The following is a 24,872-nucleotide window of genomic DNA, read 5'->3' as shown; positions in this document are numbered from 1 at the left end:
CCTACGACCGACATGATCCTCGTTATAATCTTCATAGCTAACAGCACTATTGTGTAATTTTGGATCAATCAGCAATCGATGAGGCAAATAGGAGTCCAGACAATATTGTAGGTGGTGATGGTTATTAGAAGCAGGGACATAGCTGACCATTTGATTGCCCTACTCGGATAACTTTGTGTTATCCCCCCTTCCCCCTCCCGACGAGAGCACTGCGTTTTGTCATGCAGATTGGCTACTTTCACCGTTTGCGAGGACGCACACACGGGTGCACTGCTCGGAGAAAATTATTATGAGGGTCGGGCTTGGCACTATTTGGCACACTTTGTTGCCCCCCCCCCCCCCCCCCCCCCTCGGCGTGTTGCAATACTCGCAGTGCGTATTCCGTATTACGTAGTGACCACACTGGGTAGAAGTACAATAACACTCATTGGGTGGTACGATAGTTCTGCCCAGAGCACAGGGCAGTATATATACTGTGGCTCCTTCAAGGACAATTGAACCATAACAAGATAGGGCTGTACCAAACCCACATCTATTAGGTCTATTAGTGGTGACATCTACGCTCTTAAAAGCTGTCAAATATCATAATGTATTATATTGATCATAATTGATGGTAAAATATAAAGGTTAGATATAAGCAACCGTATCATTTCTTCCTCAGCACAACTCAGCTACTGTCTCCGCTCTAGAATACGCGGAGGATATAATATGACTTAACGGCCTTGTTGTGGTGCATAGCAAATGGCAGGGGATAAGGTGGCTGTGTATGTTCTGGAAGACCTGTATGTTCTGGGGGGGGGGGGTCATTAGGAGCAGGTGGCCAGTGAGAGAATGTGTCTGCCAATGGATAATAATGGTCCCATGGCTCCCTCAGCAAGGCCCTCATTGATTTGGCCATGCTGGCCTCTCATCACAACACTGACTCATCCACTGCTCTCGTGTGTGTGTGTGTGTGTGTGTGTGTGTGTGTGTGTGTGTGTGTGTGTGTGTGTGTGTGTGTGTGTGTGTGTGTGTGTGTGTGTGTGTGTGTGTGTGTGTGTGTGTGTGTGTGTGTGTGTGTGTGTGTGTGTGTGTGTGTGTGTGTGTGTGTGTGTGTGTGTGTGTGTGTGTGTGTGTGTGTTAGAGGAGGTTGCAGGAGAATATTATTGGTGCAATTGTTGTGTTGATGCTTTGCCTTGACTAGTGTCCTAGCGGGCGTCCCTGTGAGACTGCCCATCAGAAGTTCTGAATGACACCTTTCTGAACAGTGTTGATTTTGTCGACTAAAGAAGAAAAATGTTCGTCGACTAGCCTTTTTCACTGACGAAAAATAAATGAAAACTAAATGAAGACTAAGCTATGATGACTAAAACTAAGACTAAATATATTGACAATTTCATCAACAAATAAAACACTAGACTAAAACTGTTAGGAAGGGACTAGTGGACAAGATATCCAGTATAATTCATTTTACACTTGGTTGCATGCTGAAAATATTTTCAGCAAGTGTAAAATCAGTCATTACGACATCATCAAGGCCCGCCAAAATACATTTTAGTCGATTAAATCAACTGTAGATTTAGTCGACTAAAATCTTAGGATATTTAGTTGACTACTAAAACACTAAAACATTCCAGGTGAATAAAATGTTACTAAGACCAAATGAAAATTATTCAAAAGACTGTCTAAAACTAAAATGCCCAAAACAACACTGTTTCTGAACAAAATGTTGGGACATCACGTGAGAGTTTATGCCCTACACCAGTATCAGAGAAGCTGCCTAAAATGCTGGCATCAGTCTATGACATTCCGATACCATTATCATTTATCACATGATGATGTCATTTACAGTCATTGATTATTTTGAATGCTTAAGTTGATGTTGCACTACTGTTTTATACTCTTATACTGTACTATTTACAGTACATTATTATTTTACCAATCTGGGAACAGATAACAGGATGTTGGCCCGCCCTTATAAGGCCTCCTCTTCCGGTGGAGCACTTATGTATTCATAATTCCACTAATCCCCAATGTATACACATTCTGAATGCCCATGCTGACAGATCCAGTAGCACAGCTCGAAATCTGTTCTTGAGAGATTCTTATAACAGTTGCACCTTTTATGATTAATAACAATTATGAATGGAATTTTTTATTCCTGAGATCAGCGGTTCTCAAATCTTTTAATTTAACCCATTTTAGCTATTGAAAAATAGCAGATCTACAAGCTCAGCGCGGCACCGAGTGTCGCGCTACGAGCTTGTAGATCTGCTATTTTTGATCAATCATGAAAATGTGCCTCACATCGTTGAATATATTCTTTCAGAGTGAACGTTTTTAACTCAAATCTTTGCTTCTGGAACTCCCTGGAACTACATATTTTCAGATGGGGGTCGGCGGCCAATTACATATAATTCTAGGGGTTCTTGACATGAAAATGTTTGAGAACTACCGACATAGAAACATGGGTTTTTCAGAAAACTGTCAGGATTTAGAAGGCTATTTGTAGGTTTTTATTTTCAGGGATAAAAAAAAAAAAGTCTGGGAACGAGTCCACTTCAATTCGGCATGCGCAAACGTCGATCACTCTGCTGATTTCTGATCGTCTGCACCTTAGTTAAATTGACGCACACACGTACACACACTCCTCTCTCTCTTTCTGTCGCTCTAATTAATTAGTCTCATGTCACGCAGCTGATTCTCCCAGCGAGTTTTGGTCCAATCAGATCGGACCAAACAGCAGTGGTTCAGTCGGCGTAGGCATACCTACCGGATCTTCTTTCTACACAAATTAGTCAAAACAAGACAAAGTTGACAGTTTTTATTAAAAATAAAACCGCAGTGATGTCATAAACATAAACTGTCAGAATCAGCTTTTTTTGCGTTCGTTTATGTGCTAAAAGAGTGACTTTGAGAGCAGTTTCCCCGCTACAATGGAAGTCAATGGACCCTATTTTCTATTTCTTAAAGATGGAGTGCCACAATTTTTGTATTTTTCCAGCTTTTCATGTGTCTATGAGGTGACAGTACTTCATTAGAACACCCTGGAGACGTTTTTATGAGCAATGGTGTAATAACTTTGTATTTAGGGTTTCTTCCTGGAGGCTGAACCCTTGACGGGCAAACGGCCCAATGAAATAAACACGGATAGTGTGACGTACAAACAATGTACACAACGACGCACCTCCTCATCATTATCATTTTTTTTTAAATATGCCAACCTCTGTGGGCGGAGCTGGCCACATACACATGTGCATTTGAACATGGCGGTAGCAGGGTGCTCTGTACCAAACTGTGTGACAGCTGTCAAAAAGTAATTTCACACATTACCATCTGACAGCAGGCGTGATCAATGGCTTAATTGTATTTATAAAGACAGGGTGATTCCCTTAACAATCTCTTCGAGACTTCGCGTGTGTAGTTCACATTTCACTAATGACTGCTAATGACTGCTTCACCAACTTACAACAGGGATCCAGAAAGCAGCAGCACCTCTGGAGTATTACCAGTAAGTTAAACATCTCTCTGGCCAAATAAAATTGAACATGTTTCGGTTTGACTGCAGTATCGCCTTGTGTCTGACACCTCCCACGCTTTCGTTGCGAGATTTAGTTTCTCTTCTCTTAAGATCACTTCTGAACATCGTATCGAAACTGTAATGGTAGTCGCGGTAACCTACAGATGTCTGCATTGTTACGACGGAGTGAAGAAATGAATTAATGCGTTGAAGAACACTTTTTAAACGGGTTGTTATGCCGCTATGTGTTGAATCCAACGTGCACAGGCGGTCCTGGTTGTGAACGTGCATGCGGCGCAATGACGCATCGCCGCGTTTACCATGGAGGTGTTTGATCGGGGACCAGCCTCTATGTTAATTCAACGCAGTTTGCCAAATAACTAAACGTTTTAACCGGTTGTTTCAGCCCGTCGATGTGTTTTTTCAGCCCGTCTGGACAACAGACACATGTAGATTACCGTGACTGCCTTTAGATTTTTCATACGATGTTCAGACTAATAATTTGACATTAAACCGTCACAACCTACTGACGTGGGTGGGACCAATTGGAGACATATCAGCCAGGGTCAGAGCTAGGATAGCTACATCTACATAACATAAAGTGACTGTCAATAATAATAATAATTATTATTATCTGTTTGATCTGTTATAAAGTTGGCTCTAATGCACATTAATATGAGAGCAATATGTAGCTTACATTCATATTTCCAAGTAAGGGGATGTAGGTTATGAAAAGATACATAGCCTAGTTAAATGGGAATGTCAGGTTGAAGGAATACACATATTGTAGTAAAATGTGTGCACTGTGCAGTGGTGCTATAAGAATGATGCCCCTGTAATGGATATACCGTAGTCATTGTTTTGCACACAATTATACCAATTGCAACTAATCCCTATTCCTATTTAGGAATTACCTGTCTGTCCAGAGCAGTGTTGCTGTACAGTCGGTGTCCAGACAACTAGACGGGCTGTAAGGACTATGGGTACCCAGCTGTCAGAGGGAACTTGCAGGGAAATGCATGAGAAGCAAAGGTGTGCAGCTATCTCTGCAATAATTATATACACATCTATTCTTCCATTCTGATCATAAAGTGTTGACACATCATTTTCATGTCTAATGTAGGTCTCCAGGTGAAATTCACCAATAAATCAGTTGGAGTGGCTACGGCCGCCCCTACAGATGATGGCCCCCCACCAATGAAGAGGGCATGTCTTGTAGCTCCTTGTCTAGATTCAGCAGGCTATACTACAGACATCATACAACCCAATTGATACAGATGTCACATACAGCCCAAGTGTGTCCAGTTTGGGTGGCTCACCCATTACCATGTGAGTTCTTGTAGTCACCAAAATATATCAGTTATCTGCTCACTTGCATGTCTCTTATGCCTGTCTTTCTTTCTCAGTCAGTGTCTGTCTGTCTCACCTCACTAATTTACTTGCCACTCACTCACTGTGTGGGATGCTGTAAAGTATGATACTTATTTGCACTCACTCACTGTGTGGGATGCTGTAAAGTATGATACTTATTTGCAAAGTATAATGAAACTGCATACTGTCTTGACTGGTATATGCTTCTCCCTGCACAGTGTGCAACCACAGTACAACATCAAGGACATCCCAAAATATCTTGTGTACGAAGATTGTCTGCTGAGTCTCTTTTATCAGTGTCCTGTCTGTGCATGCACCTGTAAGGTGAAGACATGCAACAGTGCGTGGAACATATGTGTCCGTTCAGCAAAGCTGTCCAAGATGTGAATTCCACCGCAGGTTGGACAGCCAGCCAATGATTGGGAGTACTCCAGCAGGGAATCTCCAGTTGTCTGCTGCCATTTCATTCACAGGCTCGTCTTTTACGCACGTGAACAAGGTGGTTAACACATTTACTGTACGTATGTAAATCTCCAGGACATCTCAGGGTTCTCATTCTCAATGTTTCTCAAATTTCTCAATATTAAATCCATCCTGACTGCTCTCAAGCTAAAGACCATTGGTAAAACCACATACCACAGGCATGTACGTAACTACCTGGACCCGTGTATTTATTCAACATGGAAGAACATGCAGACTGGCCTTCTGCTAATAATGAAAGCAAAGAATGGTGTCACCCTGGGAGGGGACATGAGGGCGGACAGTCCAGGACACAATGCCAAGTATGGGTCGTACACAGTCATGGACATAGAAAATGGCAATGTCATCGATGTTCAGCTGGTGCAGGTGAGATTTTATTCAGCTGGTGAAATACATGATTGCATATTGTGTTGTATGTAATTACAGTAACAAGGTGGATACAATTATTGTCTTCCCAGATTAATGAAGTCCGCCATTCGAACAACATGGAGTTGGAGGGCCTGGTCCGCAGCCTGAAATGTATCGAGGACTCTGGTGTCAAGATCCACACCTTCATCACGGACAGACACTTACAGGTCAATAAATACCTGAGAGAGAAGAAGTCGGAAATTACACACTACTATGACGTGTGGCATGTTGCAAAAGGTATATCAATATGATAAAAATAAACGTATTGCTTATACTTACTACTTACTCTACTACACATATTATAAAACATGTTATTCTATTTCATTCCGCTCTATTCCCAGCTGTCTCACGGAAGGTGGAGAAACTAGGGAAGGAGAAGGGGTGCGAGATGATCCAGAAATGGCAACAAAGTGTTGTCAACCACCTGTACTGGTCAACCCATCAATCTCCTTCTGGTGATGTCACAATTGCAAAGTGGACTTCTCTACTGAACCACATCCACAACAAACACAAACATGGAAACATCCTCTTCCCTAAATGTTTGCACCAGCGAATAAAAAGACGCTCAAAGAAGTGGTTGAAATCTGGTAGGTTTAATTTTTTGTATTATTATGAAGGCAAGCATATGTAGGATATACATTCTAAAATGATTATATATTGTTTTATTCCTTTGCTTTCAAGGAACTAAACCATCAGCAAAACTGAGGGACATCATCCAAAATAAAAGACTTCTGAAGGATGTGGCTAGGCTGAGCCCTCTCCATCAGAGGGATTTCATTCCCTCATTTTGAGATTCGCACCCAAAAATGTGGTGTTTGGATTCAGAGGGATGCTGTGCAGGTATGGTAATGAAGTAGTGCAATCACTTATTGTAGGTACAATATAAAATGTTTGAACATTTTATTTTTCCTTCCAGGCTGTACCTTGCAGCCATGCACCAGAATGAAAACAAGAGACGAGAACCACTACTGAGTAACGGTGAAGCGCAATACCAGATCTGGTACCCAAAATTCAAGAAGGGGAAATACTCTATAAGACCAACAAAGAAGAATGGCCAACATTGAGTAAGTCTGTCCAAATATGTATTGGTTGTACATAACAAAAGTTTCAGAGGGAATGTGCTAGAAGTGTAAATAACTAAACAGGTGTTGTATATGTTTACAGAATATGTCCAAAACCTAATGGCGATTATTTTTGATGAGGTAGTGAAGGACCCAAGAACATTTACAGCCAAGCTGCTTGAGCTGCGCATCCCACCCCCCCTGAATTCCACATACGACAGGCCAGACCAGGACACTATTACCTCGACAGGAGTGGTGTCAAGGTTCAGCCGAGGTAGGGTCTGAATCCCACATACTCCCCGTCGTCATCAGGGTATGCAGCCCGGACCCGGCAGGCCACACATGATGGGGCGACCTTACGGTTTCCCTCTCCCAAATACCCATAGATCCAGCTTGTGAAGCACCTGTATGCCAAATACCTGCAGCGCCTGGGGAAAACGGTTGCCTGTTAGATAGCAAACCAGGATTAGGTAGGGGTAAGAAAGTCTGCATGGGCACTAGATGTCTGTTTGTTTTTGACAGTTTGTTTTGATTTGTTTTTGTTTTTCATAGTCACTGCTGTTGCTGTTATGATTAGGTATCATCCTCCCATGGGCATCAATAAAATATAAATAAATAAATATTCTGTGTGATTCTTACCTTCTCATTCCTTTTACATCATCAAGGGGTACATTGAATGCCCTGTACACCTGGAGGGCATTTTCTATAGAAAATGGGTTGAGGCATACCGGCTCCAACCCAGGGTGTAGGGACATGCACCTTGGAGGTAATAGTAGCTGGTTCAATTTAGCCATAACCTTCATACATTTAGGGAAGACAGTGAAGACCATATTTTAATCCTATTCTATAACATTGTGTATATTATGCAGTGCATCATCTCTAGGACAAGATGCATCATGCAGACCTGTGACAAATTGTCCTTTTACAAACAGGAACCAGTAAATAATACCTGTGGTACAGTATCTCCTGACAACATATGTTCTCCTCTTCTGTCCCCATGGCTTGGCAGTGACCACATGAACACCTTTATGGACAAAGGAATGGCATTAGTAGTATCCATTGCCAGAATTGATGAAAGCGGATCCAGCTTTATCAAACATCTATATAATGAGGTTTAACATTGTTAGCTGTTAACATTTCTTACCATTCAGATGGGTCCACATTTTGGCGGTTGTGGTGGACCAGTTGTACTTGATCCTCTTCATCTGAACCAGAATCTGGTTCAAACATATATGGCTGAATCTCACCAATCTGTCCTCCCTCTGCCATTTTATATTTGTAAACACATGGGCGGAGCCATGGGCAGTCCTTTTGTAAGAAGGGGGAGGGACTATGACAGGTGGGTGGTTTTAAAGTAGGAGGCGGGGGGCTGGATAAGGTGCGTTGTGCTAAGGTTAAACTCACGCATACCTAATGCACTGGTGGGTGTGTCCACATAAAACCATCATTTTAACAAATACTGTACACTTTTTTGAAAAAATTATACCTCATATACACCTAAATACACCTGATGATCATGTTTAAGTGTGGAAAAAAATCACGGCACTCCATCTTTAAATTGCTAATAAACAACACAACAGAGCGAAATAACTCATGGAATGTAATAGTTTGCCCATAATAAGTCAAGAAAACAACCCAAACCTCTAAAAAAGTGGTCTTACCCTTTAATAATATAGAGAAAATATATCACAAATGAATACTGAAACCAGATATAATCATTAAAGGAAAGTATATGCATGCACGACATACTCTTAATTTCCATTTTCCAGCCATTCAGTTGCAAAAAATAAATTGGCGACCCCCAGAGGGGTCACGACCCACGGGATTAGAACCCCTGCACTAGGACAGCCCTAGTTATACCTCAGTGCCAGGGCCAGGCCTGTAGTGACATCTATTCTACACAGGACCTGGTTTGGTTAGTCTTGAAAAGAACGCAGAATTAATCCTTGTAGTTTAAGTCTTGTGTGCAATGATCAGAAACTACACGAAAAACCCCACCACAGGTGTAATTATTATAATGTGACACGCACCCAAACACACCTAGGCATAAATAATGTCCAGCAATGCCCTACATTATTATGAAAAATGGTCAGAGTGAATTATTCACCTGGTTTTTCTGTCGGTGGCAGCAGATTATCACTGGGCAGAGTACTCATGTAATGTTGCTGTCACGGACCTTCTGTCCCACCTATAAGCCATGTCCATGCTGTCCTGTCCCAATCGCCCATTACGCAATTATTTGAGATCATATTGTATAATTGTCATAATCATTTCCATGTTGAAAAATGTTCATATACTATTTTCAAACATTTCCAAAAATTGTGGAAATAGCATATATGTTTAATGGTGTAAGTTATGTCATATCTGCCCTGTGCACCTTTTGTTTACTAATAGGTGAGTCAATATATGGTTTGACCCCAAAAAAATTGCAACAAAAGGTTTTTCAATGGATTTTGGTAGTATTGGGCATGCTAAATAACATACAAAAGTTTACCAAAATCAACCTCCCAGAAAGCCGCCATTTTCAAGATGGCGTCCAAAATGGCTGCGGGGAGCTTAAAATGGCTATATCTCAAGTGGAGAAAATGTTTAAAAGGATTTTTCAACTGATTCTGGTACCTCTGGGCATGCTTAAGGACATACTAAAAGATTAGGAAAATATACCTTCCGGAAAGGCGTCATTTACAAGATGGCGTTCAAAATGGCAGCTTAAAATGCTTAAAAAGCACGAAAAGCTTAAAATGGCTATATATCAATAGAAAAAGAAATACACAAATGATTTTTCACTTGATTATGGTACCTCTAGACATGCTTATGATCATACAAAAATATCTAGGCGTTATTTAAAAAATGGCTGCCTGGAGCTTAAATTGGTTATACCTTAAAGTTGGTTACTATTCAACCAAAAAAGGTGGTTCTGTTGTTGGTCTTTAGTCATCATCCTCCCCAAGCTCCTCTGGAAGAAACTTGTTATGTGGATTGTCACATTCCTGAAGTTGACATGGTCCACAGACAGTAGTACAAGGTAGTCCATATTTTCTGCATGAGCAGCGGAGTGTCCTGCAAGCTGTGGAACAGTTACAATGAATGACCTTCAAGAGACTGTCTGGAGCAACATTCATTGTTGACATGAGTGGGACAAATCTATTGTCCTGAAGGTGCCACCCCCAGTTCAGGGCATCCATACCATCTTCTGTTCCCATCCAGATCATGATCTGGTAGTATGCTCTACGACAGTGAAATTTGGTAGCAGATTCAGTTGGTGGCAGACGTTCAGGCGTTACAGTTGATGAAGCTGAGACAACTTTCTTGCTGAAAGTTTTATATTGCATTGTTGCGAGCGAATCTGTGCACTTTCCACCAAAGAGGACAGCCATTACTTGGCATCCAAGGTCATCGATCACGTCTGTGGTCTGGTTTGGGACAGTAAAAGCATTTGCACAAGATTGAAGGACAGGATCACCTTTTACAAGCTTCTGAAAAGCAGTCTTTTTGCCAACCCCAAAGATCCGAGAAGTCGTGTCACAGCCAGTCACAGCATGGATGAACATCATCTGAGAACACATTTCATGGCCATTGCATGGCCAATGCTAGCAACTTTCTGATCTGTCTCTTTCCCAACAAATAAAGCATTTAACACAACGCGGAGTGATTCTGGAACATAATCAAGGGCGTTCTGGAGTTTGAGTGACTCTGTAGATGGGTACTCATTAACATGAGGCACAATATTCTTAATGTCACATTTTATGAGTTTTGCAGCTGTTTCAAGTAAGCGTCTCTTCTCAAACTCTTCATCACCTGTTTGTGTTCTGCTGTTGAAGTAGGATCGGAGGATCTCTGATGTTTTCTCTTTTAGAGTAACAATACAATCCGACCCTTCCCTTTCTGCAATAAATATGCCATTTGTGTACCTTTGCATCAGAAGTGTTTTTAGGTATTGATTACCATATGGGACGGAATCAGCCTTAGACAAATACTCTTGCATTTTACGATTAAGGTCAGAAACAGTCAGCTGTCCGTCATCATTACTTTTTTTGAGAAGGCTTGTTCGTGGTCCTCATTCTTTGGCCTTCCAGACTTCCTCCGCTTTCGCTCACAATCAGGCTGAAATTGCATGGGCACATCACGGCCACTCCGGAAATTTGTGCTACAAATGTTATGATAGACGCAGTCTGAAGCATGTAGATCACTATTATAGTATTTGATTCTGCCTTTGACTTTGAATGACCACTCGTCATTTCGTTTATCACAGATTTTCAATATAGACCCTGTAAAGGTGTCTGTTAGCACAGAACAGTAATCGGCACTTCCTTCAATATTTGTGCTGCAAAAAAGGCAATCAGTTTTGCTATTGTATGAAGCTTCAGACCTAGTACCAACCCTTTTATTATTGGTATTTGTTTCATTGCTCTGTTTCCTCTGTGAATGAAGATAAATGTTTTTAACATTTGTGTATTTTTGGCGGCATTTTGAATGCACTTTATTACCAGCGGTCACAGCAACAGTGTCACCTCTTTCAACACTAGCTTTATTGATCCCATCAGCACCTTTCTGATGAATCTCAACTAAATCACTTCCATCTTACAATTTGCAAATGGCACAGATTTGGTCACTGAAAGCACTCATTTTTATCCTAGTGAGCAAGTATTGTCAGGCACTTTGAAAAGGAGGCACAAGTGGATTTTAATTTCTAAACATCAAAGCAGACAAGGAGCAGGCAAAAGCAAAAACAGTGGGCAGGGATGTGCAGAGGTGCAGGCAAGGGCTTGGCAAAAATCTTTCTCTAAGTACAAGCAGAAGTCAGACAATGGTAAAACTCAATCACAAAAACACAAGGCTTCAACTACACTAACTTGAGAGCTGGAGAGTACAAGACAATCTGGCAAAGACTAGACTGAAACTGAGGTTTATATAGCACTGCCTTGATTGCAGATCAGAGGCAGCTGGTGAGTGCTGTGGAAGGTCACAGTGACATGCTCAGACACAGGACTGGCTCTGATTGTAAAAATAGGCCTAATGAAACTGATTCAGATGGTGAAATCAGTCATCAGAAGCAGAGCCGAAGAGTTTGATCAATCCTCAAGGGGGCCCGTCCCCCCCCCCCCGCAGCCCCGCCTCCCCGCACCCCCCGTCCCCCGCCGCAGCGCGGAATAAAATAAGTTGTTTTCGCTGGTACTTTTAAAGCAGCTTCTATAGGCCAATGTCCAAGCCAAGGTGAGGACTTTCAGGACTATATTATTATTATATGAGAGAGAGAGAGGGAGAGAGGGAGAGGGAGAGGGAGAGGGAGAGGGAGAGGGAGAGGGAGAGAGAGAGAGAGAGATATAGAGAGATACGGAGGGAGAGAGAGAGATCATAGGCGGCGGGTGCGTTTTACCTTTGGGTAGGCTACAGAATTGGATGGTAACCACAATATTGCCAGTTTGAACCCGGGCTCCCCTGGGCCCTTTCTGAAACCAGTCCCTTGACTTGAAGTGCTCTCGGGAGGTTCCCTCGTCAGAAAGTGCCCCTCCAGCTGAATCAAGTTCCCTTGATTAGGGTGCTGGGTATAAAAAACTGTTTGGAGATACACTCACCCTCCTTGTGAAGAAACAGGAAACAGACACCATTCGTTGCCATGGTTACCATCATGCAATTGTGTTACCTGTTATTTTGTTTGTACAGTTATATTGCATTGCATCGTGTATGTTTGTGTGACATGTGGATTTCATTAATATGGAAAAAGGAAATACAGCATGACTGTCAAAAATGACATATACATCCATGGTGTTTATAAATCATTGTGTTAAAAGTTGTTTTGTTTGTGTGGTTTCATTTATAGTTTTTCACGGTGGGGTAAATAAAGAGCCCTTGTGAACATCAGTTGGAGCGTTGTCTATTCTGCATCAGATGAAGATTGTTTAGGAGGAGTTTATTTATCATTTATTTGTAGTGGTACTTCCATTTGTAGGTCGCGGTTACCATGCGGACAGAAAGCAGGGCTGCACAAGGCAATCGAGTCTAGATCGGCACAGACTCGCTCTTGAGGGCTTTATAAGCCACTTCCACTCAAGGCTGCTTGGTTTCGGACGACACTTAATATGGCGCAGCCTCGCGTGAACGCGCATATCGAGGGCAAGTGTGTAGAGCGAGTGGCGAGGAGCTGGTTTCAGAAAGGGGGCTAGAGTTGGTGTCGAAGTGTCCTTGAGCAAGATATTGAACCCATAATTGCTCCTGATGTGCTGGTTGGTGCCTTGCATGGTTTCCGCCGCAATCAGTGTATGAGGCGCTATATAAATGCACCATTTATTCGCAAACATTTTCATGTTATGGACCCCCACATTATTTATTTATACAACACATGTTTTGTTAAAATGTTTCAAAATTCACTTTCAAGATTTGTTTGTGAAAATAGCAGATCTACAAGCTCACAACACGTATCGCGACACAATGTGAGCTTGTAGATCTGCTATTTTCAAAATATCTGATATACTGTATGTCAGAATTTTGATGCTGTGTGTGTGTGTGTGTGTTTGTGTGTGTGTGTGTGTGTGTGTGTGTGTGTGTGTGTGTGTGTGCGCGCTAAAAAAGTGACTAATAGTTCTGCAGCAGAACTATTAGTCACTTCTTTAGGAGCTGGTCTTGTCTGTATGGCCGCTTGTTTCATGTCTCCAAATATGGCAACACTGGCCATGGCGTCTTCTAGCTGGGAAGTGAGCTCTTTGATGTAATCGCTTGTGAGAAACGTCATCATTTATTGATGCTTCCATTAAAGAAGCATGGACGCAGGCTCAGGGAGGAGAAAGGGGAGAAACATGCTGGCAGAGCGGGAAGCCAGTGACACAGAAAATGTCCACCCCGCCATGCCAACTCCCTCTCTCTCATAATAACACTTTCTAGAACAGTGGTTCCCAATGTGGGGTACGGGGAACCCCTAGGGGTCCTTGATAGAGTTCCAGGGGGCCCCCAGCTAAATGATAATTAGGAACCAAATGGACCCGTATGGGTCTGTGTGCAGATGGAACCAAATAGACCCTGAAGAGTACATTTGTTAAATTAAGTTAAATTAACTTTGATTGTACAATATACATTGGAGTCCCAGAGATAGAAATGCCATTAAATGGGGGACCGTTGCCTAATTCAGGTCAAACCTGGAGTCCTTGAAATTAAACTGCTAGAGCCGTAAAAACTTCTCTTGGTGTATATTTTCTAATTGGGATCCGCAGCTCGGCTAATGAGTGTCAATTTGGGGGTCCTTGACATGAAAAAGTTTGAGAACCACTGCTTCTAGAAGCTCTGCTTCTAGATCAAGCTCCCAGTGTAAATAGTTGGCGAAACTGAGAAAACGGAGCCAACCCAACACACCATGAATGTCCTTCACGTATAGTTTTATTTACCTCTCCACGTACAGAGCAACGGACATGTTTCAACCTAACACGTCTTACTCAGCGTTGTGCTGGCTGTTTTCTCAGTGTCATTATATTGTTGAGCCGTGTTGAGACTTCTGTTATTTTTCTGTGTTGCGGGCACTTCCACTACATTTCATACTGTATTTGGTATAACAACAAGCTGTGGTGTGATGGTGTCTATAAGATGATCTCAAACGGTTTTGGAGGAGGCATTTATTCTATTAAAAAAATCACACCCGTGTGAACTGAGTGGTGCAACTACACATTTATTGTTATAGTTACTGTACTGTAAGGTATTTGTAAAATTTGCCTCAGGTTGTAAAACATTAGAACCAGGAAAGCATCTGTGTCATTTTACATTTTTGGTTAAGTACTCTAGTCTGTGCATGAATTTCAAGGTTTCTCAACAGTGTCACTTGAACGTGCACGCGCACGTGTGCACATACCGCGGTCATGCACACACACACGCACCGCGTTCATGCACGCATGCAGCATTGATGCGTGTTGCTACGACGCAGCATTGTGTTGCTACGTGCTATACACACACACATGCGATACCGCACGCAAGCAGCGCACGCAGCATTGATGTACACCAAAGAGTTTATTCTTAATAAAGTGTTACTCTTGGTATATTCAAGTCACGGATTCCTGCATCCACAATAGCTTATGTCATTCATTGACAGACAGCAGGAAACAGATATTGTGCTTGAAGTGAATTGTAAATGTTTATACATCACTGTGTACACACAGCTGGCATTTATCATGGTTGAGTGGCGTAAAAATCACTTTATTTTGATAGGAGTTTTTGTCAAATCTTCATATGTATTCAAAATACATATACTCTTGCAGAAAACTGACTTCAAATATGACCTGTTCGAAAATTCTTGTGTCAACCGCAGTAGCTGAGCTTTATTTATATAAGTGAAATACGCCTTTCACTTTAGAGTTTCAAAAATCACACCTGTGTGAAGTGAGGGGCGCTCTAATCAATTATGCCAACCTTGAAACATACCTTAGTTACGTCACTAAGAATGGTGATTCCTTATTGGTTTCCACCGACATACCGACAGCCGTTTTATCAGACACATGAAATTAATTCTCCATTATTATCAATGGCATTTAATGTTTGTGTTAACTCTATCTCTACCGCTAGCGGTTAGCATAAACCCCAGTTCCAGGGGCCAGCATAGGCGTTCACTTTAAAACGTCAGATTTTGCCTGCCCCCCACACACTCTAGTATCATTGGAACAAGCACACACTCTTTACCTCTCGTCAGAAGCTTTCACATGGCGGCAGCGTCGCAGTACAAAGGCACAAATTAAATCCGACATGTGGATGGCAGAAAATCCACCAAGGACAGTGATCCTAGAATCCAACTTATGGCGGTTTGAAAATCCTCCTTTCAACTGCTTTGCACTGTGAATATGCAATTCCATAGTTGGAATGGTGGGGCGTTGCTATGTGAACCTGACCAATGTTAAAGGCTTCCGTAGGCATGCATCAACCATTATATAGACAGTCTACGTTGGGGTACGTATATATACAGACTTGGGATATGACGCCACCTAGCGTCGACGTACATATATATATACGGACGTGGGTCTACAACTATATCTACACTATAGCTGTTTATAGGAGGGGCTGGCGCCCCTCAAAAATGCAGTGAAACTCATTTACTTACCTACTGTCAGGCCTTGCCTAAAGCTGGTTCTCAAAGGGGTCCTTTGGGGGGGGGGGGGGGGGGGGAGGGGTGTCACTTTCGATGCAGGGGCATTGGTGGCCCAAAGGTTAGAGGGGCTCGCTTGTTGCCAAAAGTTTCCAGTAAGAAACTTGAGGTTGTAGATTGGCTACTTTAAAATGTGCGTGTGTGCGCACGCATGTGCGTGTTTCTCTCGCCGAATCTGTCAACTCTAGATTGTATGGTTTAAGTAGCTGTGCTTCCCAGTGTTGTTTTCGTCGACTAAGACGAAATTCTTTCGTGGACTACCTTTTTTCGATTTTGACAATTTCGTCAACAAATAAAAACTAGACTAAAATGCTAAGGAAGGACTAGTGGACAAGAGATCCAGTTTTATGCTAGGTTGCATGCTGAAAATAGCAGATCTACAAGCTCACAACACGGTGCAGCATGACGCATTGTGAGCTTGTAGATCTGCTATTTTCAGCATACAAACAAAGTGTAAAATCTGCCATTACAACGACATCAAGGCTTGTCAAAACACATTTTTGTCAACTAAATCAACTGTACATTTAGTCGACTAAAATCGTATGACATTTAGTCGACTAAAACTGGACTAACACTAAAACATTCCAGGTGACTAAAAGGTGACTTCAAAAGACAGATATGACTAAAACTCAAATCAAAATGTACTGACAAAAACAACACTCCTGTCCTCCTAGGTTCGTCCAGGGAGGTGAAGGCCTCAGCACGGGCGTCAGAGCGCATGGTCCACAAACTGAGAGGAAAGAGTGAATTCACCGTGCTGGTGACCCTCAAGCAGGAGCACCTCAACTCGGGGGTCATCCTCTCCATCCACCACGCTGAACACAGGTAGGAATGAACAACTCTGTAAGCTGACATTATCCATAATACTTTAAATTTTGTTGCGAAAGGTACTTTTCCCCTAAACAAACGCTCTGAGGCAGCATGTTATGATACCACAGGGAAGCACCTTCCTTAAAACATCTCTACACATCCTCTACGCTCTACACATCCCAGACTCGTCTTCCTTCTGGCTCCCAAACTGTTGAATGAACTCCTCAGTGCAGAATCACTCTCAATCTTCCACTGTAATCTGAAGACTTCAGAATTAGCCTGTTTAGCACTTACCGTTGCACTTGACCTAGCCTTGACGACCTTGCCGGCTTATGCAAAGTTTTTAAGTGTAATTCAGACAACACAGACCTGGCATCCTATTGTGTATATAGCTTCAATGTAGAGATTTATTTTTTATTTGTTTACTAGCGATTTTAGACTGATGCTAGGTTCTCGGTTTACCTTGTATTTGATGCATTGCCTTGTGTTGTCCTTGCTTACTGTAAATCGCTCTGGATTAAGAGCATCTGCTAAATGCCTAAATTGTAATACAAACTGCATAACTGCTGCCTTACTTGAGAAATAAGGAACCTTATGCAACAGGTGTTCAGAGTGGGACATAGTGAAATAAGGAACCTTATGCAACAGGTGTTCAGAGTGAGACATAGTGAAATAAGGAACCTTATGCAACAGGTGTTCAGAATGAGACATAGTGGCTTCACATAGTGAATTTTGCCTGTTGCACCCAAGGGGCCAGCTAGGCACCCCAATGTTGAAGTGCTGGGCCCTAGTGGTAAGAGGAAGGACTGCAGGCGGACCCGTGGATTCTTGACGAGGAAACCCCGTTCAACCGAGCGCTCAATGTTAAAGCCCAGCTGCACTTCCGCATTTGGGCACCAAAATTTGGTGCCCAAATGCTGAATCAGCGAAAAAATGCGGAAATAGACGGTCCTTCCGGCAGCCTTCCGGGTGCTTCAAAACGCCACTGAGCAACTTCCACTGACATGAATAGCGGAGGGGGCGGAGCTTCGTGCCAGTTCAGTCTCTATCCTTTTAATACTCTATGGTTGCACCTTTAACACTGAGGATTTCACTATAGAGCATTCCAACTTCCTGTGGGCATGATTATAAAAAGACAGAATTTAGCGAGATTACATTTTCTTTTGCCCATTAGTGTTATTTAGGCCTGGGGGAAAAAAAATAAAGTCATGTTTTTCCGGGAGTGGCGGGTGGTGGGGGGATATATTCACATTGAGGTTGGGATGGTGCTTAGGCTTGTTTGATAAACATTTAAACGCATTCATTCGCCATCAGTCAGTGACCGAGTAAACCAGCAAATCACCCTGTTCGTCAACATATTATGAACACTCCGTCACCGTTCCAAACACTGGGCCCGTAATCGTGGAGGGAGAAGTAATGAGACACAGCACTGACTGCCACGGTTAGCATGCTAATGCTCTCCATTACCCTGGCTCAGGCGGTGGAGGGAAAATCAGACCAGGCCATGATGTGAATGACACACACGCCCATTGAAGTACTATATGTCTACTCTACATTAAAGTCGGCGCTGAGAAGAGACTTCACAGCTGCGTTAATTACTTTCACCCCCAAATATACTGGCTTTCCCAGTCGTTCGTAGACTAGAAAGTGGTGCGGCACTGTTTAATTTGGAAATTAGGCTGGGATTTGTTTAATGCCAGTGTTAGCTACTGTAGTGGATTTGTGCAGCTAGAATGAATGTGTGTACTGTCTGTAGCCTAATAGCCTACTACGCATGGCTGCATGGGGGAGAGTAACTCTATTAGATTGGGGTTAGCTGGGGGTAGATTAATCAATTCATTTATTCATTCATTACAGTTATGTGTCAGACTGTCGGTGTCTTTTTTTTCCTTTTCTTGTCCCCCCCTTTTGAATAATGTTTCAAGCAAATGTGCATGTCACTTAAGGCTGTACCCTAGCCCTTATTTTAGGACTCGAACTTCGGCAGGAATTTCCGAGTGAACATTCGGACCATTTGTTTCTAATTAATTTAAAAAAATAACCATCTCGATCAGAGCGCACAGCGCGTCTCTCGACTCCCCCGCAATTAACCAGATACAGAGCTTATATAGCCTACAGTTTAGCAAAATATAAATGTCTGGTGAGAACGTATAATTTCCATGCGCTGGACAAGCACCATAGAGTCAGTCTCAGACTCCAACAGACATCATCAGGCACGCTCCCAAAGCGGCCGCACCTGTCGATCATTAGTAGGCTAATCACTCTGAGAAGTGCATGCAGCGTGGATCGAGTTCCTTTTCCCCACAATGGACATTTTCGCTTCCTTGTTGCTTTTCCGTGTGCGTCAGCGTCATTCACTCAGCAATAACGTGAAACAACAAACCGAACACAACGATGAGAATATTTGTTTTTTAACACGCAGTCACTGTCTCTCTCTCTCTTCTCTCTCTCTCTCTCTCTCCCCCCCCCCAGCATGCCTGTGCGCGCTGCTGCGCAACGTCTGTGACTGTGAGACTGTGACACAATAATAATATATATAGCATAAATAATTGGCCTAATATAACACTTTCCCTCTATCTGTGACCAGCTCCTCACACACATATCAACTCTCTCGTGCATTTTGGAGAGGGACAGCACAACAAGGAGACATAACTTCTGACAGGAATGCACTAGAAACTTACTTTTTTTTACATGCTCATATCACATTCTCGCCGAGATATATTTTCGAGTTAATAAAAAAGGGAAAGAAATTATAATATTTATTTTTATAAAAAAAACGAATGGTTCAAACCCATTAATTAAGATTCGAGTGCCAACCCTAACGAGCGAACATTCGAACCTTGAATGTTTGGGGACAGCCTTAATGTCACTGTCTGTTTTTTTTTCTTCTCCTTTTGAATAATGTTTCAAGCAAATGGCTGATTTAAGTCTTCTTTAAATGCAGCGCTGGTGACTGTATTGGCAGCTCTTTCCATTAGCGTCGCTCCTTGAGCTGAATCTCAATGGTGTGGAGAGACAAGGATTCTCTTAAGCCTGATTTATGCTCCTTCAAAGTATAATTCTGGCTTCACACAATACAAATGCTTTAATGCAGTGGTTCTCAAACTTGTTGAAGTCAAGGACCCCCCACATTGATGTTGAATGTGTGCCAGGGACCCACAGAAGAGAAGATTTATGTAAAAGAAAAAATCCAAACATTTATATTTTTCAAACCTAGCAGATGTACAAGCTTGCAGTTGTGAGCTTGTAGACACACCCATTGTTGCACGTTCCTCTTGTTCAACACAGAATGGCGTAAGTTAAACTGAAAAAGTGATTTAGCATACAACAGTGGTCTTCAATATTTTAAATGCCAAGGACCCCTTAGCTGAAAGAGATAGCTTAATAGATTTGTTGGGCAGCACTATCATCTGTTGTGGAAAAAAACCCAACGTATTATCTTTTCTATTAATATGTCGGATTCATGTTGATGTGTATTTCTTCCATAGAGTTAACCATTAAACACTTTAATATTTAGTAAACTTGAATGCTGGCTCTGTATTTGGTCTGCTCTTTTATTCCCCATTCTGCATCAAACCTTTCTGTCGATAATAGCCGATTTTACAAGGCCGGCTAATGTTCCACTCTCAGAATAGGGATGCTAGGGTTCAAGTTTGCCTATAGGGGTCCCGGCAGACCCCCCTGTCAGAAGACCCCTTCTGTACAATATATTGCGTATGTATGGCGTTGGTTGGTACATTATAAATGTATGTCTGTCCCCTCCTGCAGGTTCCTGGAGCTGGAGAGCAGCGGGCAGCGCAGTGAGGTGCGTCTGCACTACCGCACCAAGGGCCAGCAGGCCCACACCGAGGTGTTCCCGTACAGCCTGGCCGACGGACAGTGGCACAAGGTGTCCGTGGCGGTCAGCGCCTCCCACGTCATACTGCACGTGGACTGCAACAGGTACTGCGTTTTACGCCACTGGCTCCCAAACACTCAGGTCGGGAGTCTCGGGGACCCATTTGTGGGTCGCGGGCACATTATTATGGGTGCTTCCTACATTTTGTTTTTAATTTCAAAACATAAAAAAAGAAAACATTCCCAAAAAAAGGAAAAAGAAAATTATGAATTAAACACAAATTCAACTAGAACTGCACTCTGTCGAGTGCATACTTGCTTGTTGCACACTAGTAGGCCATAAATGGCCAACTAGTGCGCAAGCAGAGCGCGCAAGTACTTTTGACCGTTGTAGGTGTAACTATTTGTTACCTACCTACTTTATGCATATAAACACCTAGTATTATTAAGTATGGTTCAAGTTTCTATCTATATAAGAAATACAGTTTTATCGATGTAGATATATTCTGGATCCCTTTTTAGTTTAAAAAAATAAATAAATCATTGATATGTGATGAAAAAAAAGGTATATAAATTGAATTAAAATATGTTATACAGTATAATTATTCTGTAAACGGTGGAATCTCAATATCTCTGTGAAGGAACGTTTGAAATGTCTAATTATTAGGTGTAACTATTTGATACCTATCTACTTTATGCATGTAAACACCTAGTATTATGAAGTATGGTTCAAGTTTCTATCTTTATTTTCAAAGAAAAATAAATCATTGATATGTGATGAAAAAAAAAGTATATAAACTGAATTAAAATATATTATACCGTATAATTATTGTATTACTTATTGTAAATTGTCAATTGTTTTAAATGTATTTCATGTTGGACTATAGTGATATTAATACTAAATCATGATCAGAGTAATGTGTCTCTAACTTCAATTTCTGTAATAATACTTTCACATTTGTTAAAATATACATGATCTAAAATACTTCCGTAATCTGTAGTTGGATTTGTATTTAATTGTTTGCACACTACACTAACGTTAACATTTATGGTTAACCTTTTGACACTTTCGTTACTTTTATACACCCCAGAAACATAATGTTGTATTACTTACGTCATCATTGAGAGCAGTTATACAATAGCAAATTGTGCCTGATCTGTCTGATATGGAGTATGTAGTTGTAAGTTGATTAGTGGTATACTGTCGTTACTTTGCGCCAAAAACCGTGACAGATTACACAAATGACCATATTTCTTACGTCATTATTGAGAGCTAGTCATACATATACACACCACATACTCTGGTCCCAGCAGATCAGGCACAATTTGCTATTTTATTTTTTACTGATTATGTATGTAGTATACGTATGACTAGCTCTAAATGATCACGTAAGACATACGTATACATATATACTATATAGAGTGTGTAGTTGTAAGTTGATTAGCGGTATACTGTGGTTACTTTGCGCCAAAAATCGTGACAGCCGTCCCGCCATTTGATGTTTATGCAAGAAAACAGCAAATCTGTGCCTGGTTTGCTGGGACCAAACGACCACAAATGACCATATTTCTTACGTCATCATTGAGAGCTAGTCATACATATACACACCACGTACTCTGGTCCCAGCAGATCAGGCACAATTTGCTATTTTATTTTTTACTGATTATGTATATAGTATACGTATGACTAGCTCTAAATGATGACGTAAGAAATATGGTCATTTGTGGTCGTTTGGTCCCAGCAAAACAGGCACAGATTTGATGTTTTTCTGCATAAACATCGAATGGCGGGACAGCTGTCACGGCGGAAGAGACCGGGCGAAATTATTACTTGCGCGCTCTGCTTGCGCAAGTAATGATAGCGATCTGCTATTTTCACTAGTTTGGGTCCCGGGAAAACATCTAATATCTCTTTTGGGTCACAAGCTAAATTTTTTATACTTTTTTTAAATTCTTCATATTAAAATAAAGCTCGCAGTGTGGCACAAAATGGTGCGCTGTAACTCAGAGACTGTACACATTTATAATAATAATAATAATAATAATAATAATAATTGTGATTGTGATTGAACAACATATTTCTTTGAGTGAATAGTGGGTGTGGGTGTTTTCATTACATGTGTGGGATTGGGAATCTAAATAACTGGACATTATGGAGCAGTTGTGTGTAGACTTGCAAAAAATTGCTAAATAAACAGCTTATATTTGAGGGGAAATCAGCTTGGTCTGTCTCTTCCTATGCCAATGCACAATGCCCATGTGTAATGTGCATAGGATGATTGGCCAAGCCATTAAGGGGAAAACTTAATTAATTCAGACAGACAGATTTCTCAATTATATAGTAGGATGATAACCACTTTGGTTTATTTTAAGCAGAAGTCAACAAAATATAAATGCTTTTCAGGCTGCGACCCCCCAAATAATAATTTGAACTCGGTGAGACAAGGTAAACATTGTGAAAATAGCCAAACAAGTTTGTAGATCGGCTATTTTCACAACGTTTTATTGCCAGCTGTTTCTTTTTAATGGTATTGAAAAGGTCTTAAAGGTCATTCAATTATAACTTAGAAAAATGTGCGGATACACTGTATACACTTACTGTATACTGGTTGGTTTGTTTACCGTTGAGTGAGAAAACAATGTTGCACATTAAGCTAATGATCTGCGAACCCCCTCAAATAATTTGACGACCCCCCCCCAGTTTGTGAACCACTGTCTTACAGCACTTACTGTAACTGGTATGTATTTATTCTAAAGGATCTACGAGAGGGTGGTGGAAATGCCGTTCATGGACATACCTGAGGATGCTTCCTTCTGGGTCGGACAGAGGAACGGTCCTCATGGCCTCTTCAAGGTTGGCATCGCTTTAAAAACTACTTTCTATACAGCAGATTAACAAATGATAAATGATTCAGCTCTGTAAGAGGAAGTAATGCCTGATTTATAATTGTGTAAAGTATACCAACAATAGCCAATCTACAAGTTTTAGTCTAGTTTATATGACAAAATTATTTTTCGTCCTACTTTTAGTCGACAAAAAGAACAGTGTTGTTTTAAACTTATTTGCACAACTCCCACACTAAATTAAGTATAACTTAGCCTTAATGCACCATAGCTTACCCCAAAACTTTTTCCTTTTATCACCACCAACTTAATTGTTTTGCAGGAGTTGCAAAATACTACACAGGTCTCTCGACACCACCCTAGCAAGTCACTTTTTGTTTTGCCGTCATTGTTTGTCGCCTTCTCTCCTTGCTGCGTCTAAAACAACAGCGGTAATTATCCCAGCAGTTTCACAACACCAATTTTAGGGAAATCATTAAATAGCCTCTGGACGATGCTCATTAAATTAATGTTGGCCTATTGTTTATCTGAAGTGGAGACATAATATGGCGTCTAGCCGACTGCTCTACACATCAGCAGCAGCAGGGAGAAGTGCTGGGTTGTAATGTCGCCTTTATCGGCAACTGAAAACTATTTTAATCACAGGAGCGGGGGGACATTTTATCTGATGCCAGTACCTATAGGATGCTGTGTGTGTGTGTGTGTGTGTGTGTGTGTGAGGCCGATTTGATACGCATCTCGATGCACTGCCAGCAATACGATACTTTAGCGATACATGGAATCCCCTGGCGATGCGATTCACCCTTCTTCCTGATTCGATGCAATTTGATGGCGATTCGCACGCACGCAAGCGTGTGCTTGTATTAGTCGAGATCCCCTTAACACATTCCGTGCTATGCATGAGATACAGTATCTCGTGGAAAGTTATTAATTTCATCTGAGCCATCCACAAGAAACATGAAAATTGAAAATACTTTTTGTGAAGACCATTTTCCTGAGAAATGATTGTTTTTTGCGTCAACAAGAGTTAGTATTACAATTAGAAATGTGGGATTAGGATTAAAGGGATTAAGGATTTAACAGGGGCGGGTGGAGGTGCCGCGCGCTCAAATACGGAGCATGTCAAACAAAGCACTGCGCAAGTGTGCATTCAGTGGCCTCTCCAATATGACACAGTCACAGTGCATGTATCATCTATATCAGAGGTTCCCAAACACCGGTGCCGGTCCGCGGGACACGTGGCACTGGTACGCAAGAGGGGAATTCTAAGTTTTGCGTCGTTTAAAAATGTCCAATCTTTGGTAGCAGCAGCTGTAGGCTATTTTGTGACGATCGCGTTAATGAAACCAAACGCTACACACGGTTCCGCTACAGGATTATTATTTCATGTGAGTCATGTCAAAATGAAAAGATGATCCAGGTAAAGTAGTGGTATTGGCATGGCACA

At 41.6% G+C, this 24,872-nt stretch overlaps 1 protein-coding gene across 1 annotated transcript in view; it reads left to right on the top strand.

Moving 5' to 3' along the window:
• The window catches only part of nell2a (neural EGFL like 2a), a 193,086-nt gene that overhangs the window by 16,882 nt on the left and 151,332 nt on the right, over nucleotides 1-24,872 (top strand). The window contains exons 3-5 of the mRNA XM_083763854.1: nucleotides 16,609-16,759; nucleotides 20,513-20,686; nucleotides 23,339-23,435. Of these exons, the coding sequence (XP_083619980.1) occupies nucleotides 16,609-16,759; nucleotides 20,513-20,686; nucleotides 23,339-23,435 (422 nt within the window). The remainder of the gene's footprint in view (nucleotides 1-16,608; nucleotides 16,760-20,512; nucleotides 20,687-23,338; nucleotides 23,436-24,872) is intronic.

The sequence above is a fragment of the Protomyctophum parallelum genome (genome assembly GCF_964188405.1).
Source record: "Protomyctophum parallelum genome assembly, chromosome: 4".
NCBI lineage: Eukaryota > Metazoa > Chordata > Actinopteri > Myctophiformes > Myctophidae > Protomyctophum > Protomyctophum parallelum.
Note: the sequence above shows the minus strand (reverse complement) of the source record. Positions and strands in the feature narration are given on the sequence as shown.